This window comes from Clarias gariepinus, chromosome 12 (genome assembly GCF_024256425.1).
Source record: "Clarias gariepinus isolate MV-2021 ecotype Netherlands chromosome 12, CGAR_prim_01v2, whole genome shotgun sequence".
In the NCBI taxonomy this organism is placed as follows: domain Eukaryota; kingdom Metazoa; phylum Chordata; class Actinopteri; order Siluriformes; family Clariidae; genus Clarias; species Clarias gariepinus.
The window spans coordinates 21012986-21032437 of NC_071111.1; the positions used below are offsets into that span (position 1 = coordinate 21012986).

The 19452-nt window shown below is 38.4% G+C and overlaps 1 protein-coding gene across 2 annotated transcripts in view; it reads left to right on the top strand.

Annotated features, from left to right (window-relative positions):
• Nucleotides 1-19452, top strand: part of LOC128534463 (thyrotropin-releasing hormone-degrading ectoenzyme-like) — a 204486-nt gene that overhangs the window by 87288 nt on the left and 97746 nt on the right. For both annotated transcript variants that reach the window (XM_053508894.1, XM_053508893.1), the window contains exon 5: nt 9087-9241. In XM_053508894.1, coding sequence (XP_053364869.1) covers nt 9087-9241 — 155 coding nt within the window. The remainder of the gene's footprint in view (nt 1-9086; nt 9242-19452) is intronic.

The following is a 19452-nucleotide window of genomic DNA, read 5'->3' on the forward strand; positions in this document are numbered from 1 at the left end:
GCTGTGCTCTGATTAATGCCTATAAAGTCCATTTTGTTCAAACTACATTAACGTAGAAGCATACTGTAAAAAAAAAGAAAAGGAAAAAAAGAGTAAAAATATATAAAATAAAATATGTATATATGTAAAATATATTTGTTAATCAATAAAAAGCGTATGTATTTTTCAATATATTGTAATACTGTATATTAATATAGTACATTATTCTGTACTATATATTGTGAATATATTTTTAAATATGAATATCGTTTTTTTAATAATTATTAGTTAGTATCAGTTATACCACATGTAGCAATGAGGAATATTAACATTATAAATTTACCAGTAGATCAGAACACTAAATCATCTAATATATTGACAGTTAATATATAAAGAAATATATTTTCCTTGTGTAAGGGTATACGATGATATCAGGAGAAAGAGGAAGAGCATGAAAAAAGTGAGTAGCCATGGGTTCGATTTCCACTTCAGGTTCTGTGTGCATGGAGTTTACATGTTCTCCCTGTACTTGGTGGGTTTCCTCCAGGTACTCCAGTTTCCTCCAACAGTCCAAAGACATGCAGATTAGTCTAATTGGTGTTCCCAAATTTCCCATAGTGTGTGAATGAATGTGTGTATGTGTGTGTGTGTGTGCTCTGCAATAGAGCAGATTGGGTGTATCCCGCCTCATGCTCTAAGCGGTGTAGATGATGAGTAAGTGAGAGCATGGGTGAGTATACTGTACGCACAAATGTATGCACTAACCATTGAAAAAACCTACACATTTTTAAAATTATGTGAATGTGTTCATGCACTGCATTACTCATTTATTCAAATGCCAATATATGTTAAACTTTATACCTTTAAATAGCACAGTGCATGTTTCAGATGACGTGGTGCATGTCAAAATGTGTAAGAAGATCTGCATTGACAAAGAAGTGAAAATGTAGTTGCATAAAGTGGAATAAAACAAAACAAAAAGGTTTTTTTTGGAACTCTTGAAAGTAGTTTGTGTAATACGTGAATAGAATTTTATACATATTATATGTACATGTATTGTATTGGATGGGTTCCCTACGTCTGGTTCCTCTCAAGGCTTGCTCATCAGGGAGGAAAAAAACTGCTAATTATAATTTATACATATTTTCTCAAACTTATTTCCATAATTATTGAATTCGATAAATCTCTTTTGCTTCATTGACTATAAATGAACTATCACTGATTGACAATCAATGTTTTTTTCCTACAAGTTCGACAAGTTACCTGTTAATTTTCTAAGATCTGATTACACTCACTGCTTCTATTCATGTATTACACAAATGTTCACGTGAGCGACTGCAGGGGTCTCCGAGCCACCTTAGCCTGGATGTACAGCCTCCTTTAAATCATTTGCATTATTCAAATGTGGCTAAGAGTTTCTTCAACCTCTGTGATTGAAGTCTTCTGGTTTTGCACCTTCCGTCACAAGTCACATATATTTCACCTTATATTATTTCACATAAGCGGAACTCATTAAGTGCATAAAAAACATGCATATGCAAGGTTTACTCACGAAACTATGGACACGCACGGCTGATAAATGAGACTCCTGGTCTTTTTGTGAAACAAGCAATCCATAATTCAGTCTCTTGACCTTGCATTGTTCTAATACATTTAACTGCTTGCCAAGCTTTTAATATGGCCCAGCTAAAAGGATTCAGCTTGTTGAAGCTCAGCTCATTTGGCTTCCCTTAATGTAAATTTAAGACCTGCTGCTTTTTTCTTTTCCAGTTAAGCAGTGAACTTACAAAGGCCTAAATGCATCCTAAAACCAAAAGCCTCAGCATGGCTCATGTCCTCCACTGGTTATGGTGGTTTGGACGTCATGTTGCTCGTCCACATCATTTTAGTTTCTGATGACGTGGACATCGTTGGAGTGTAGTGATATTGAAAGATCAGTGAACAGTAAAACGTTTGGGAATTTGGTGGGGGGAAACCCAGATTGAAATAGAACAATGAGAAAGAAAGTGACAGAGATGTATATATATAGACAGAGCAAAAAGCTGTAAGAGAATGGGGATTGTATAGGGAAAAAACGAGAGTGGAAGTAATGAAAGCAGTGCAAAAACAGGTTAAGAATGTGAAAAGATATAAAGAAGCATGGTAAGTGAAAAAGAAATAAGGAGTGATATATATATGGGCTAGAGAGAAGGATGGCTGAAGACAGGAATATCTATATTCAGTGCTTACAATACTGCAGCTCTGTTTCAGTTCAGGTCTTGTGTTCAGCGTTCTGGTAGTTAAGTCGTGCTTGTGTGGGCTTTCTAAAAGAAATACGGAAAAGAAATGAAGGAAGGAAAAAAAGTAAAAATGGAAAGAAAACTTAAAAGAAAGAAAGCCACACTGTCGTTTCAGTCTGCTGCTAGAGTATTAAATAAATATGAAGATATTACAGCTTCTGATTCGGAACCGGAAAAAATCTAATTCCCTAGTTTGGAGGTGTTCCAGATCTTTTTTCTTTTTTTTCCTTTTATCGAAAGTATAATAAAGTTTAAGGGCAGATTCGTAGCTTTTCGTCTGCTCCTTTTTCACTCTAATGAAATGGAAAAGATTGAAGTAAATGTTGTAGATTATTTTCCTGATAGAGCCTCTTTTACAATAAGTTTCAAAAGTGCAAACTTTAAACAGAGCAGAAGATTAAATCCCAAACAGCATGAGTAAGATTTTATACAATTTTATATTTTGGATGCCATTTATTCATTTCTTTCTTTCTTTTTTTTTTTTTTTTTTTTGTAGGAATGAGTTTTGAGGCCTAAATGAGCTCCAGTAAGGCAAACAAACTGTAACACCCACATGTGGTTCTTTCCCAAACTCTTCCACTTGGAAGAAACATGCAGTTATATTAGAATGTGTTTGTACGAGGTGGTATCAAGCTCTTTTTACAAGTTCTGTTTTTCAACGGACATCCTCCCTCAGGCTTTAGAATTCGGTATTAAATAAGACCTAGGGACAAGTTCTCTATGCACAATGCTGCGATATTTAGAAAAAGATGATGAGCATGCACTTGGTTGAGCTGCGGACCTGCCTCACCTTTTTCAGTCAAGGCGATAATATAGCACTGTGAAGACTGTTGCCTCGTCTCAGGGTTGTAGCCCGTACATCCAAATCTCTTTAGCGGTATTGATCCTCGATAAGAAGGATGGGTCATGCATGGTACGCTGATGAAGTTCTTGGCAGACTTTGATGCGATGTTCCTTCTTCTCCTCGGTCAGCAGCCTGGGGGGGACCTTGGCAGCGACATGGCGCATGTTCAAATCACATGTGAGAATTGCCTGGACTGTTCTGTATGACACACCCACAATTTTAGCAATGTTGTGGAGTGTTCTCCAACAATCATCACACACAATCTGCCGAATGGTTTTGACATTTTCAGAGGTTGAGAGGTTGAAGGTCTTCCTGCTTTCTCGTTGTCTACCAGTGATGTCCTTCTGCTCTTAAAGTCCATGTCCATGTCCATGATGAAATCACATGGGGTCAGAACAGCATCAGCTGTACAGCTCCCGATATACACAGGACAATGTATTTTGGCACGCTGACTTATGAAACTAGTCTCGAAATATTTTGATTCCAACTCATATGTTGTAGCATTCCAGCATTTTCGTTCACTAGAACGAAGAGGTTCAAACCAGTTTAAGCCTATTAATGCCCCTGTGCACAAAGCAAGCTTTATGAAGACAGGAATCACGGGGGTTGGAATGGAAGAATTTGAGTGTCAGATCCCTGACGTCCACCACACTGAATGGGATGAACTATAACAGACCTGGTCTCACTAATGCTCTTGTGACTAAATTATCACAAATTCCCACAGGGATGGCACCAAACTCTAGTGTACAGCCTTCCCAGAAGAGTGGAGTTTATTATAACAGCGAAAGAGGCATATTGTATTTTATTTTTAGTGGTGGACTTTGTTACACAGGTAATACTTTACCATGGAAAATCTGGAAGTAATAAATTCTCAGAGCAGGGCTTAACAAACAAGCAGTTTCAGAATCTGTGTGTGTGTGTGTGTGTGTGTGTGTGTGTGGTTATCTTGATTAATTTTTCCCTTCAAACCTTCACACTGTACTATATTCTCCTTGATAAATACTGGAGGCAAAACATATTGTCATTAGCCGTCTGTGCTTTAACTTCTGTCTCTTACAGTTTTTTTGATATCAAGTAGGTGATTTTGTAACCTGCTGGACCGATATATGCTATAGGGCAGTGGGTTAACCCAGGACAGAGCATAATAATGAAGAGTTTGTCCCTGATTGCTGATGCAAGGATGTTCTGAGTCGAGTCACTGTTTTTCAAGGACAGTATCTTTTTTAAATCACACATAATTTTATATAAGGGATTCACATGAACCATCAGAATGAGGGAAAATCTGATCTCGGTTAGATTGATTGTAGTAGTACTCACCTATATCAAAGTAGTATCAAAAGTATTATCAAGAATTATAACCTGTGTTCGAAAAGTCACTCCGCAGTGGCCGCGCAGTGTAGGATCTGAAAAAAATATTTGTTTAATGAAATTCGGTATTCCCCCATGTATTTATTTATTACCCACTCTCACTTATCTTCTATACCACTTTATCTTGTATACAGGCTTGTAGGGGGCCTGGAGCCTATCCCAGGAGGCTTAGGGCACGAGGAGGGAGGATGCCAATCCATCGCAGGGCACACACATACACTCACTCACACACTCATTTATACACTACAGGCAATTTGGGTACGCCAGTTAGTCTAATCTGCAGGTCTTTGGACTGTGGGAGAAAACCAGCGCACCCGGAGGAAACCCACCAAGTACGCTGCTTGCAAAATGCATTTATTAAATCTGTATATTTAACGGCAACTTTAAAAAACGTGCCCCACTAAAAAAATTACTAGAAATACACACTACTAAAACCACGCACTACTACTGGTTACTACTCGATGTAGTTGGGTAGGAGTACAGATAGATATTTGCTGTACTTTTAAGCAGAGTAAAAGTAAAACAGATCTTCAGTGTATGTGAAATATGTACTTAAGTACAGTAATGAAGTACATGTACTCAATTACCTCCTACCTCTTCCCTAGACTTTAGTCACAATGTAGCAATAAAGCAAAAACAATGTAGCAATAAAAGAAAACATCCAGATGATTCTGGTTGATGAGAGAGGGCGTCTGAGAATAGCCAGACTGGTATGTGCTGCGAGAATGTTACAGCAGTGCAGTAGCTCAGATAACCACTTTGTAGAATGCGCATGTCGAAGCTTGAGGCGGATAGACTACAACAGCAGAAGACCATTTCAGGTTTCTGCTTCTGCCAAGAACAGAAAGCTGAGGCCGCACCGGTATAGACTCACCAAAACGGCACAGGTGAAGACTAAACAATGCAGCCATATCTGGTGAATCTCGATTTCTGCTGATGCGGACAGGGTCGGAATTGTGGCACCAGAAGAACGAATTGATGGACCCAACCTCCCTGGTGTTAACGATCCAGGCTGGTGGAGGTGGTGTAATGGTGTGGGGAATTTCAGTATTTGGCATAATTTTGACTATTTGAGTATTTTTGCCGAGCAGGTACATCCCATCAGGATCATAACTAGCAATCTTGTACTGGATAATTCCAACGTGATAACGAACCGTATTAGTGATCTTCAGTGGATGTCGCAGTTATGGGATCCCAAACCATTTTACCCACTGCTTGTTACTGCATCTTTCGAAGGTTTGTCTAACTCTGTTCCACAACTGCATGTGAGATGTTTTACCCAAGCGATGAAAATACATAAATTCATTATTTTTTTAAAATAAATAAATACTGTCGTACTTTCGGGAGGATTCTGTGTAAATTTGCCTTTGTGTCATAATGATGATGTGTGATAAATATAGATCATCAGCTGAAGGCAATTATTCAAGCAGAAATCCTGAAGAGAGAAGGATCTTGAGGCATTTCTCCACCGAGCAATATTATCGTTGTCTTTTAGTGCAAGCCATTACTCAATCGAATATACCTTTTTCTGCACTAAAACCAAATCAAACACACTTAGAGTTTATTCCATTTCTCATTTAACGTTGCTGTGAAGACTAGATTAAAAAAGTCTTTAAGGTGAAGAAGGCCAGTACTGTTAGATTCTTTTCTTTCTCGTTTCTTACAGTACTTTCTGTTGTAAGCCAGGGTTAGATCGCAGGATCAGCCACGATATGGTGCCTCTGGAGCATAAGGGTTGAGAACTTTATGCACCGTGGCAGTGCTGGGGCTTGAACTCATCATAATCTGAGAAGGAGCATTTAGAGTGGGTATTAAATTAAGTCAAATACTGGAAATGGTATGTTTTTTAAGAGCATGCTTTTTTGTTCAAATGTATTTCTTGCTTTGTAGCTTGTTTTATTTTATACGGCTCATTAAAATAAAATTCATTAAAATCTTATAGCTATTTATGTACAGAGTCTTAAAGTCTAATCTGAGCCACATTAAATCCTCTTAGCTTTGAACTCACCCTTTGCTTGTTCATTTGGCAACTTCTTGGATTTTCTTTTTTCGCTTAATGCCTGAATTCATTTTTATCCTTGACTGCTTTTCTGGTTTTGATGTTTTCTATATATTAACTGTCAATATATTAAATGATTTATTGTTCTGATCTACTGGTAAATTGAAAAGATTTTATATTGTTAATATTCCTCGTTGCTACACTCACTTATACTAACTAATAATTTACAAAAAAAAAGATATCTAAAAATATATTCACAATACACAAAATACTATATTGTACTACACAGTATATTATATTATATTATATTGAAAAATACATAAAAAATTGCCGCTATTCATATATTGAGAAATGTATTAAAATATATTCAAATGTATGGTATGTAATTTTATATTCAACAATATACTTCATTATATATTGAATTTAATTGAATTCTTTATATATTTTTGCATTAGGCTTATATATTAATGTAGTTCAAACAAAATGGACTCTATAGGCATTAATCATATAAAAAAGCATATAAAAGTGTATAATTCTTAAACATGCATAACGTTTCAATAATTTTTCAATAGAACAAATATAAGTATAAATATGTTTTTTTCTCTTTATTGCAATATGGTCCATTGGAAATATATTATTTAATATATTGCATTATATATAATATATTGCCATATATTTTTTTTTCCATAAGGGGATACATGGTCGTTATAAATGTTCCTGCTCTGTACACTGTAAAGGAAGATTGTCACCAGAGACACAATTCCACAACCCTCGTTCCAAAGTTCAGCTGAGACTCAAATGAAAGATCTAAAGTCCCATTGAGTTGGTCGTTGAACTGAGTTTATGTCCTTCATCGTTACTGTATATTTAGTACTAATTCATTTATTTACTTCCCCAGAAACAAAGACGTATCCATGTGTGCATGCTAGCCATTTCAGAGGACAGGCACGTCTGCAATAAAGTCGGATAAAAGTTACTTGTAACATGACCTGTCGTGACTTGCAGATCCAATCTGACCAGAGAAACGGAATTGCCTACAGTAGTATGCTTGTAATGCCATATAACTAGAAATATGATTGTAAAGTTTGAAAGTTGCGTAGATAAATAAACGGTCTGCCCGCTGTGCTTGGATAAGATTCCTGATGCCAGGGGAGACAGAGTCAAACCGGCAAACACATTGTCTGTCAAAAAGATCTCTATTGATTAACAGCAAAAGACAGAGCGTTTATACGTTTGGCCAAATGCCTGTTGTCGGATACATCTGTTACTACAAAGAACATCAACTATTTTACCATGTCCTTGTGAAATCCTGAAGATCAAAGAGTGGAAATTGTACAGAAGTCTGTCCGGAGACAAGCCAGGAAGGGGAAGAGCGAGAGAAGCATAGAGAGCACAATGAGAGAAGAATGAGAAAGAGAGCATGGAAGATTTAACACGTTAATATCAGATCCATAACAATAACTTGAAAAAGTCCATACTGTCCCTTTAAGTCCAGCTACTGGGCGATCTTCTTTACCAGCTACATCATCATTTCTGCACCATTGTGGACTTGACCTGTATCTGCCAATACCACACAATATTATAGATGTCACAACAGTCAGAAGTTTGAAAAGGCATTTCGAGAGGTCTTTGATCATCCCGTTTCATGAAGAGACAAAGCAGAGCAACTGTTTACTTTCCGAGGAATGAAACACTCAGCCACTGATTATGTTCTCAGCTTTCATCATTGACTGATCGTTGACTGATTTTCCAAAAGCACGTTGTTTAGTAACTCTATCCAAATTGCCCAGCGCCATGGAAACAGCAGAACAGAGACTAATTTACGTCTTGTGTCTGAAAGGTATTTTGCCTGTCTTACACTGCCATCACCTCTTTTCAATGTGTCTTGGGTTGTCTGTCAGCTTTAACTCTGATCATATCTTCATTTACAGGATGTAGAACATGCTCAAAGTAGTCCGGACAATCCTCTAGTTGTAACTTCTGAGCCTGGTTCATTCCTGTTAATCTTGAATGCATGCACTTTCATTACAGTAACACCTTCCTGCATATAAATCTTACATCTTCTCTTAAGTCCATGGTGTTGAACGTTATTTTCTGTTCATTCTTACACTCATAATGGTTCATTACACCTCAGCACCTGTTAACTCCACAGATGTGATAACCTGGTCATTCAGTGCCTTCAGGTCGTCAGCTGACTTCATTTTATTCCCACATAATAGTGCTGTGTGTGTGTGTGTGTGTGTGTGTGTGTGTGTGTGTGTGTGTGTGTGTGTGTGTGTGTGTGTGGAAATGCTCTTATCTTCACCGTTATATATTTTCTCCAAGTGTATAAAGGATCTCCAATGATGGTCATTCATACATTTTTCTCAAGCATAATTCTTTAAAAAAGCTGATTGTGCACCGCTATCGTTTCAGGTTTTAAAAATGTGTTGGACAGTTTTGAACCTAATTCAGGTCATTGTAATGTTTTGTTTGCTTGATGCAACCTAATTTAAGTAATTTAACTCTCTTGAAGAAATAGTGACTTACTCGGCAGGCAGTCTAGTATAGCCTCTATTCCTTACATTGTTTTAATGAGTGTCTGTGTGTATGTGTGTGTGTGTGTGTGTGTGTGTAGATCTCCTGGCAGTGCCAAAACACCCATATGCAGCGATGGAGAACTGGGGTCTTAGTGTGTTTGTTGAGCAGAAGATTTTGCTGGATCCAGAAGTCTCATCTTTCTCCTACCAGATGGAGCTCACCATGGTGGTGGTGCATGAGATCTGCCACCAGGTAAACACACACACACACACACACACAGACCACAGCTTAGAAACTTAATTGATTAGCCGTGCATTTGCTGTGGCACGTAACTATCTAGCACCTTGATCAAGGCATGACCCTTACTGCATAAAGAATTCACTCTTTATTGGCAAACTAGCAGTGTTTTCAAGAAGTGTGACTTTTTGGACTTTTTAACTGTCTCCTTATATAACAGGATTTTTGCAGACAAAACAGACAGCCATGTCAAGATTAAAATAGACAATAAAAACATTTTCACTTTATTTTCGGTGGCTTAGTGGTTGGCACTGCTCCTCGTACCTCCAGTTCAGTTCCTGTGTTGGGTCTGCATGCAGGAATTTGGCATGTTCTCCCTCTGCTTTGTGGGTTTCCTCCGGTTTCCTCCAACTGTTTAAAAACATGCACGATAGGCTAATTGCCATTTTCAAATTGCCCGTAGTATGTGAATGTTGACCAGAGGACCTACCAGGGTAGTACAAAATGGGAATGAATACCACATAAGGTCACCATTGGCCTCTACGGTCCCTAGTTGGACAACAGAGGTTCACTGATGCATGGATGGACTTCATTTTGTGAACTATGGCTACATTAGGATTACCAGCCTGAAGTGACTCAATTTAAGTGACACAGATCTGATTTTTTAGGACTGTGTAATTGTGAACGAGAACCATCAAGACACGCAAATCCGATCTGACCGAAAAAGAAAAATCTAGATTAACAATGTGGCTTGTAATGTGAATGTACAGGAGTAAAGTAAACTCCTAATTTTTCATCATGTTTTACGACTACATCCCATTGTTTTTCCCAACCTCCGAACAAACAGAAGTGCTTCCTCCGCACAGCTATAAACGGCTCTCTGAAAATGCTCTCCTCTGGTCCGTCTTTGCAGCCTGATATTCTGATTATGTCATTCCCACTCACAATCATTATATCTATTAGAGGCATTTTTGTTTAGCTTGATTAACACTATGTTGTCTGGAACTTTTGTTCCCTAAGTTACAGCTGATATACTAGAAAGGGTTTTATTCCAGTCTCCTGTGATAAGACTTGGCAGGTCTTCCCTTTAAATGGTTCCCCAGTTGGACATTTGAGATGTTCGGAAAGGAGATCGTGATAAAGAGCGCTGTCAGGATACAGGTAGAGGAAAGATCAATGTGTTTCTGATGCTTCGCTCTTGTTGCTACAGTAGTTAGGAGTACTATCTCAAAAAGTCCTGTATTTTCTTTAACATGTTAACACAAGTCTCAGGGGTTCCTCAAAGCGAGTCTATCAATGCTTTAGCTGGAAAAAAATTTCACAACTCATAATTATACAAATGAGGTACTGTTGAGCAAGCAGAGGAGAGTGACGCTGAGCAGAAAGCAGGGGGAGGATACCTTCTTGTGTGATGTCACATTAGGGGGGGAATCTAATTGGCTTGTTGGAATATAGAAAATAAAAAAAAGACTTGGGAATGGACTTTTTTTTTTTTACACAGTTTAGGCTCATCTGATTGCCTAAAAATGACCAAAAGGTGGATTTTGCATAAAAGGTCCCCTTTAAAATCTGAGCGATCTGCTTATACATATAAAGGCAGGCTCAGGCATATGGGTTGGGTCAGGGGGTTATGTCAGTGGAATATATATACTGTATATATATATATATATATGTGTGTGTGTTTGTTCGTGAGTACATCCAGGCTGACAGTGCTGCATTAAAATAAGGTTTGAATACAGGTTGGGAGGACAGGACCTATCTCGACTGTAATGCCAATAACATCTGATAACTCTTTGAAGCAGTAGGAGCATCTCTGATCGTCTTTTACTGATGGTGATTTGGCAATTCTACACCTACCAGGTCTTGTTAAAATCCACCTGTTTGTCATATTTCTTCTTTGTTTCCTTCCATTCCATCATCCAGCTGTAAAAACCCCTGACTTTAAATTCAGTGCACATGCCTGCTCCAGCTTCCTCACAGAGGTGTCCACTATCATGGAAAGCTGAAACTGCCTGAACTGGAAGCTTTACAGTTATGCATGCCATTTAGCTCTCACTCCAGGATGTTCCGATTGCTTTTTTTTATCCGCCGATGATGGTTTGATAGGACAGAGCCTGACCAAGAGAGGGAGAAATGTGGAGAGATGGAGGGCAAGATTGATGGAAAGGTGTTGAAAGAGAATAAAACACGCACACACATCTGTTTTGTGTTTGTTTTTTACACACACACATACAGACACTCACACATACACACACAGCAGAAGAGCAAATTGGTTATCTGGGGAATCTAAAACCAAGAGACGAGCATCGTTTCTGTCTGAATACCACACTGGGTCTATTGGGATTTGCTGATTGAGGCTAACTTTCTTGTGTGTTTTTTTTTTCTTTCTAAAAATGGTGTTCGTAGGAACTTTTCTATTAATTAACTGATTCGTTAATGTACTTGCAATAACAACTTCCATTCAACTTTGTTTAACCTTCGAGCGACATGAAGCATAATTAGAAGTAGTCTGAGAATTAACCTTAAAATATGCTAAAATAAAAAAAATTAAATTAAAAGAATTGTTAGGTTAATGATTATTGTCTGCCTTCCTTTCTTTCCTTTTCCCCCCAGAACATTTTAAGATGTTAGAATGAGGGCGATTACTAGAGGAACACAAGCTCCCTGAAAGTTTCATTCTCTAAAACAATACAGTCTAATGGGTCGCAGTGCATTATGTGTGTTTTGTGTGTGATAATGGCAGTAATCGAAATACAGAGTTTTTTTTTTTTTTTTTTACAAAATAGCAGAATGTGAGCCACCTTCTGCTATAAATCATCTCATTCGGATATCGCTTTCTGACATGCATTCAGATTAGTCTGGCAAAAGATTACATAGAAGATTGTGCTTTCACAAATTAATGTGCTTTGGTCATCTCAGCAGCTGGATGGATAGGTGTAGATAGCTACACTATATGGACAAACGTATTCAGCCAAATCTGGTAATTATTGCATTCAGGTGTTTTAATCAGGCCCCTTCAGCACACCAAGTCATATTGGACAATGCTTCCAACTTTTTGCCAACAGTTTGAGGTACAACGTGACTGGGCCCCAGTGCACAAAGCTAGGTTTGGTGTAAAAGACCTTGACTGGCCCACACGGAGAGCCCTGATCTCAACCACATTGAGCACCTCTGGGATGAACTGGAACAAAGACTGTGAGCCAGGCCTTCTTATCCAACATCAGTGCCTGAGCTCATAAATGATGAGGTCAGAATTAATAGGCACAAATTCCTATAGAAACACTCCGAAATATTATGGACAGCCTTTCAAGAAGAGTGGAAGCTCTTATAGGTGCAAAAGTGGGACCAACTCCATATTGAAGTATATGTGTTTGGGTACAATGTCATTGCAGGTTTGGCAAAATTATTGTGTCCATATAGTTTATCCAGCGATTCTTGTGAAAACACAAATTAAACTTTTTTAAACGTATAGGAAAGTAACAGATTTTAGCTTGTTGTACAGCATGATATTGGTTAGTGCTGTGGTCTCCGGTGTTAAGGGTTCGAGTCCTTCAGGTTTGTGTGTGTGGTGTTTACCCCATGCTTGGTGGGTTTTCTCTCACAGTCCAAAGGCATGCAGATTTCCAAACCTTTAGATCTCCAGAGTGCTGGTAGTGTGTGTGTGTGTGTGTGTGTGTGCCCTCTGATGGACTGGCAGTTAAAATGATTAGATAATAAATCTGTGTGAGAAATTGTACTTTATCTCTCAAAAAGGGGTTCATCATTTTATTCTTTATCTAAAATTTTCTGTAACCTTGGAGAATACTAACATAACTCATGCTTTCTATCTAACAGTAAATTTGCATGCAGAGTTGAGTCGAGCTATGGTTACAACTTTAATTGGATTACTGTCCTTGTTCCATTATACAAGCAGAGTGGCGGAATCGATTTATTGAATGAAGTATAGGTAGAGACATGCCCCCCTTTCAGCTTGTTGCTATTGTATTCCTAGTTGACCTATTACATCACAGACCAAAACACTCAACAAACAAGTTAGCTAGCGGGAAACTGCAGGCAGACGACACCGCCCTGTTGTTAGAGGCTCCTTCTAGTCTTATGCAGTTTATTCAACCTCTAATTCAAAGCCTTGGGCAGGAACTGTGGAGCATGTGCAGAGTGCCCATATTGATTTCTTCCGATTGAGTTATACATGCAGGAGTAGTTTAATTTTAGTTAGTCATATATGTTTATATGTTTTTTTTAAAGACTTTTTAGTTTCTCGACCTCATTTCTTAGGACCAGAGCTGCCTATGTAATAGTGGTATAACATTAATAATTATTGTGTTAAAGCTTTTAAGTGGCATACAGAGTTCAAGCTTGTGGTGCTTGTGTGTATTTTGATTTGTCTACAGTACGTGCCATCTGGCACATCAGGCGACAGATACTCATCACCCTGGAGAAAAATCCATCGTTTCTGTGGCCGTTGCTTAAGGGGTCAGGCTGCCGGCTTGACACCCGATTGTCATTCTACTACAGTCAATTTGGGAACGCCAGTTAGCCTAATTTGCTGGTCTTTGGACTGTTGAAGGAAATCAGAGTACCTGGAGGAAACCCACGAAGTACAGGGAGAACATACAAACTCCATGCACACAGACCTGAGGCGGGAATCGAACCCAACCCTAGAGGTGCAAGTTGACAGTGCTAACCACTAAGCCACCATGCTGCCCATGGAAATTGAAGAGGGTTGGTTTTGTTTGGAATGGGGCCCAGTATATTAGGTTTGCAAGGGGCCCAGAATCTCCAGTGGCACTTTCAAACATAACACTAGTGTTTATTGGATTTTGAGATAAAATTTGGGACCCTCTATAATTATGAATTAGTGAAATGTGGGGTTTTAACTGGGCAATTCAACTACCCTAGGGCTGAAAATAAAAAGTGGGGGCTGTAAGACTGATCAGCTATTCATCCTTCTATGAACCTATGCAGTCCAATTAGGGACTGTGGAGGCAAATGGTGACCGTTGTATTTATTCCAATTTGTACGACCATGGTATCTCCTCCAGTCAACATTCACATGTGCATTTACAATTTTAAAATGCCAGTTTAGCCTAATCTGCATGTCTTTGGACTGTGGGAGGAAACCCACGAAGCACAGGGAGAACATGCAAATTCCATGCATACAGACTCGGCACGGGAATTGAACCCATGACCTGGAGGTGCCTAATGTATTTCAGGAAAGCATTAGATTCAGTTTAGAGAATGGCTGTGGGCAACTTTGGAATGCATGAAGCAATAAATTGACTGTATGAGTGTGCATGAGGTGGAAGCAATTCGAGCAGCTGGTTAAAACAAACAGTGGGTACTGGACAAGGAGACCCATTGTCTCAGCTGTTGGTTTTTTGGATTATTATAAAGAATTGAAAAGGCGGGAGCAGATGTAACAGGAGTACTGAATATTGAAACACAAGTCAAAGATCTCAAATTTGCAGATGATATTACCATAATAACTTTGAATGAACTGGACCTTTAAAAGCCTCTAAATGCATTAAATAAAAAAAAGAATATGGTTTATTCGTAAACAAATATAAGACAAAAGTAATGGAAAACAACAAAACAAACATGGAGCTAGATGGGGCGGAATAAAATGAAATGTGTAGAACAGTTTGTGTACTTGGGCAGCCTGATAATGAGTGACAACTTCTGCATAAAAGAAACTGATAGACTATTGCATAGAATTATTTTGTCACTAAATGAAAATTGGAAAAGTGAAAAGATCTAGAAGTCAAGATATTGATAATGTGTGTATTCGTTACATGGCTCTATGCCTGTAATACATGGACACTGAGAAAGGAGGACATGGCAAAAATAATGCTATTGAAACAGGATTTTATAAAAAGATTCTAAAAAGTGGATGGAGACACAAAGTAACAATTGAAAGGATTCTAAATGATCTCAGACGAAGTTATCAAGGAACATAAATTGGTCCTGTTAGGGCACATACTGTATGCTGGATGGGAAAGGTAGGGTTAATCAGAGTGGTGATATAGTGAAACAAAAATTGGAAACAGTGAGTAAGATCATGAGCAAGGAGATGGATTGATGACATCAAAGAATGGTTAGGATTAGGAGAGTGGACGGCAATAAAGACTGCTAGGGAAAGAAAATATCAGGATAGGACTGAAAACCACCACTGGCCTCTACACTCTGTGGTGGACTACAGAAGCTCAAAGATGGATGGATGGATGGATGGATAGATAGATAGATAGATAGATAGATAGATAGATAGATAGATAGATAGATTGGTTGATTGGTTAGTTGATTGATTCATAACTGACTATAACCTGCACTGCACTAACTTTACACCATTATTGGGAAAAACCCATGAGGCAAACTTTCGCCATCTGGCATCATACATGAATTTACACTTTTCCAGGGGGGAAGAAAGAAATGATAGACTTTTATCCTGAATTTTACAAGACTGCTGAATAGGACCGTACATGAACAGAACATCTACTTTCAGCATTTCTACACATGAACCCAATTATAAAGATGAGTTACCATGGATACCAACAAAGGGATTGCGGGAGCTGGAGTCTGGTCAGCATCTTTCCATAGGTCGGGCACCAGAAGTAGATGGACTGGCTTTCTACAAAACATCCTAGAAATACTTCTGGGACCTACTAGGCAAATATGTTTCTGATGTCCTTAAGGAATGCTTGCAGAGGGGCTTACTAATAATGAGCTGTCAGGGAGAAATGCTTTCACTTTTTTTCCCCCCCGTAAGGACGGAGCCTTGGGGTTAGTGAAAAACTGGCGGCTTGTGCCTCCGAGTCTGCACTATAAAATCAAAATGATGACAGTCGCCAGGCTTAGGCAGTATCCTGAAAATTCTTAATTACAAAGCACATATTAGGTTATACAGTAATGAACATGTTCTTTTTAAATAAGAGGCATTGTTTGTCATTTCATGAGAAAATATTTTTATATTGTACACACCTATAGAATATACAGTTTTTATGGTTCTAAAGGTGTTAGGGATGACGTATGCAGAAGATTATGTCAACTACAACTAGAACATAAATTTTCTTACAATCCTTAACTATTAATTATAAGTGTTTGATAGAACCTTAAGTCAAAATAGTAAAAAAAAAAAAAAAACTTTGAGTTTCTGTATTGAGCCAGTGGAACAGGGTAAGTAAATAAATACGCTCAATTTATAGAGTTCATTTTAAACCAAAGTGCGGTACATAGAAATGCTACAAAGACACGGTAGACACAGGCATCAATACACAAACATAAAGTTTGATTTAAAGACCAGAGCAGTGGGAATGGACCTGAGCACAACAACTGTATAAAAACAAAATCTTTGCGTTTCAGCTGGCACCGTGGAATAGCCAAATGATACAAAACTGAAAAGTTTAGAGACCTAGGGTCAGAACAGGGGTTTAGCAGGTCAGTAATACAGGGTTGCAAGTATCTGAAAGGTTTGCTTTTAAGAGAATATGACTAAAATAGGATTTCAACATAGATCAGAACTGTGCCGTAAAGCTTGAGGTCTTCGTGAGGATCTTGCGATTGTCGAATCAGTAGTCTATTAAGAATACATATCCTCAGTGCAATAACATATCAGTTGTCAAATATAATATGGCACATCCTAAATTATGATTTATCATCATTTTTAAATCAAATGAGCCTCATTCATTTGAAAATAGAGCTTTTTTTTTTTTTTTTTTAAAGAAGTGGCTACGTGTTTGAAACGTGTTGGAACTGTGCCATAGATTAAGGAGCCAGTTATTTGTCACTTTAATGAGATGTGATAGAAGAGAATGACACAAAGATGTATCACAAAGCCTTCACAGAGGACACATCAAGCGTTCTGACTAGTCTGATATGATTACAAAAGTTAATTAATTAAAAAGCGGCTTCTAGATATAATATCAAGCAAAGTAATTTTCCTTTTTAACGGTTTTTGAAGAACAGCCAGTGAATTCAAACAAATAAATGAATAAATCCCATCTTCTATATACCGCTTTATCCTGTATTCAGGGTTGTGGGGGGCCTGGAGCCTATCCCAGGAGACTTATGGCTTGAGGCAGGGTACACTCTGGACAGGGTGCCAATCCATCGCAGGGCACACACCAATTGGTAATGGCAATGAGCCTAATCTGAATGTCTTTAGACTGTGGAAGGAAAGCGGAGTACCCGGAGGGAAGCACATGCAAACTCTATGCACACAGAAAGGGGAATCAAGCTTGGCCGGAAATCGAACCCGGACCCTGGAGGTGCAGGTCGACAGTGCTAACCACTACACCACCATGCCACCTTAAGTAAATAAATACGTTTTAAGATATCCATCGCTTTCTATTTTTCCAGTACAGCCATGCGCGTAGAGCTTATGTTAGGAACAAGGGAGGGGAGGGTATAAAAGGTCCTTGAGGAGTTCTTAGGCGATGAAAAATGACTGGACCTGTGCACCTGTCTTGTAGTTACCAGGAGAGTAAGGGCAAGAAATGGTGGCGATAAAGATCTGTGTTTGTGCCCCTTAAATCATTAGAGTCTTATATTAGAAGAACACTAAACTATACATGCTCAGGGTATTCTGAAGAAAACAGCATGTTCTATCTGAGACTAAACATTATGGACTGGAGAAACCTGACCAGAATCCACAACTCTTTAGTATCAACCAAACATGTCACATGCAGAAGATTTAGCTCATGTTCTCCAGCATGAATCCTAACATTGAACGACCAATAAAACACAACACAAGACTTTGATCAAATGGATGCATCCAACATCCATTTGTCCAACAAGAGTCTGGAAATCTCAAGACATGGGCACAATAATTTCCCACACTGGTACAGTACATCATGTCATGGTGTAAAGATATGTCTCTGTTTAACTTCCTTTCTGAAGTATTACCATAAAGTGCCTCCCAAACCATGCACTGTAATATGGAGCTCGCACAGCATCCACATTGTGTATCATCCAGATTCACAGAACAGACCTTCGACGTTGAGTGCGTTTATTCATTCCCTTTCAACTGCTTTTTGATTTAATGGTTTGGTAAAATAAAGCTCTCTAATATGGGTTGACTTGGAGGAGTAACTTTGTAGTGCTCATTGTTTGACAAGACTATATATCTAGCAGGTTTTCTCATACAGCATTGATGAGCACTTGGCGCTCATGCCATTGAAATCAGGGTTCGTATCCTGGACGGAGCATGTACTTGCAGAAAGACAGAAACAAAAGCACTAGCAGCGATTCCGAGGATTCCAAGCATGCATTTCCGTTGACAGATTTAAAACTTAAATATTCCTCTTCTTCTTTCGGCTACTCTCATTAGGGGTCACCACAGCGGATCATTTGTCTTCATCTACAGTACCAGTGTCTACCATCTAAGTCTATTTTTCCTTCTCACTTCATCCTCCTGCTTGTCCTCCCTCTCCACATATTGCTTTGAAGTCAAATTTGCAATACTGAGGTCGTCGTTATTATAGTAAGCGTTGGTCAGTTACATTGTTACTGTAATTCGCACTTTCAAAAACCACCTATATAAACAACGGTGTCTGAATGTGTCCCAGTTAATGCTGCCACAATGTTTTAACAGCCAACAATTCCTGCTGGGTTGGTGGTAGTTGGCTACACCATGTCAGGTCTTTCGAGAGGAGTCTGGTTGGAGAACTGTGGCCACTTGATTTACAATGGAGACTGACTCCCAGAGCTGCAGCGACAAACAGACATGGGGGACAGCTGTGTAGATTTTGGGGATGAGGAGATAGTAAAAGTCTTGATCTGGGAGGTTGCATGGTCTTTTTTTTCTCTTCTTATTGGTCTGTCTTTGGCAACAGATTTAAATGTATTATGATGATGATGATGATGATGATGATGATTATTATTATTATTATTATTTAGGCATGCTTTAGGATGCTAAAAACATTACTAAAACATTATACATAAACACTTATTTAATTTAACCTAAGACGAGGTAAGTCCAAGGGATGCAGTCTGTTCTAAGGTCACTGCTAATCCATTAATGCAGATGTTGAGCAGCTATGTATATTAATGACCTTTCATGTTTAGTTTACTGTTTTTTAACAGTGCATGTTTGCAGTTGGTTTAAAAGAGATCATATCAAGATATAATAATAATAATAATAATAATAATCATAGTAGATTGTTAAAGCAAGCAGCAGGATTTAAGTCATGAATTTAAGCACAGTATGAAACGGTGTGTACTATAAAACACTTG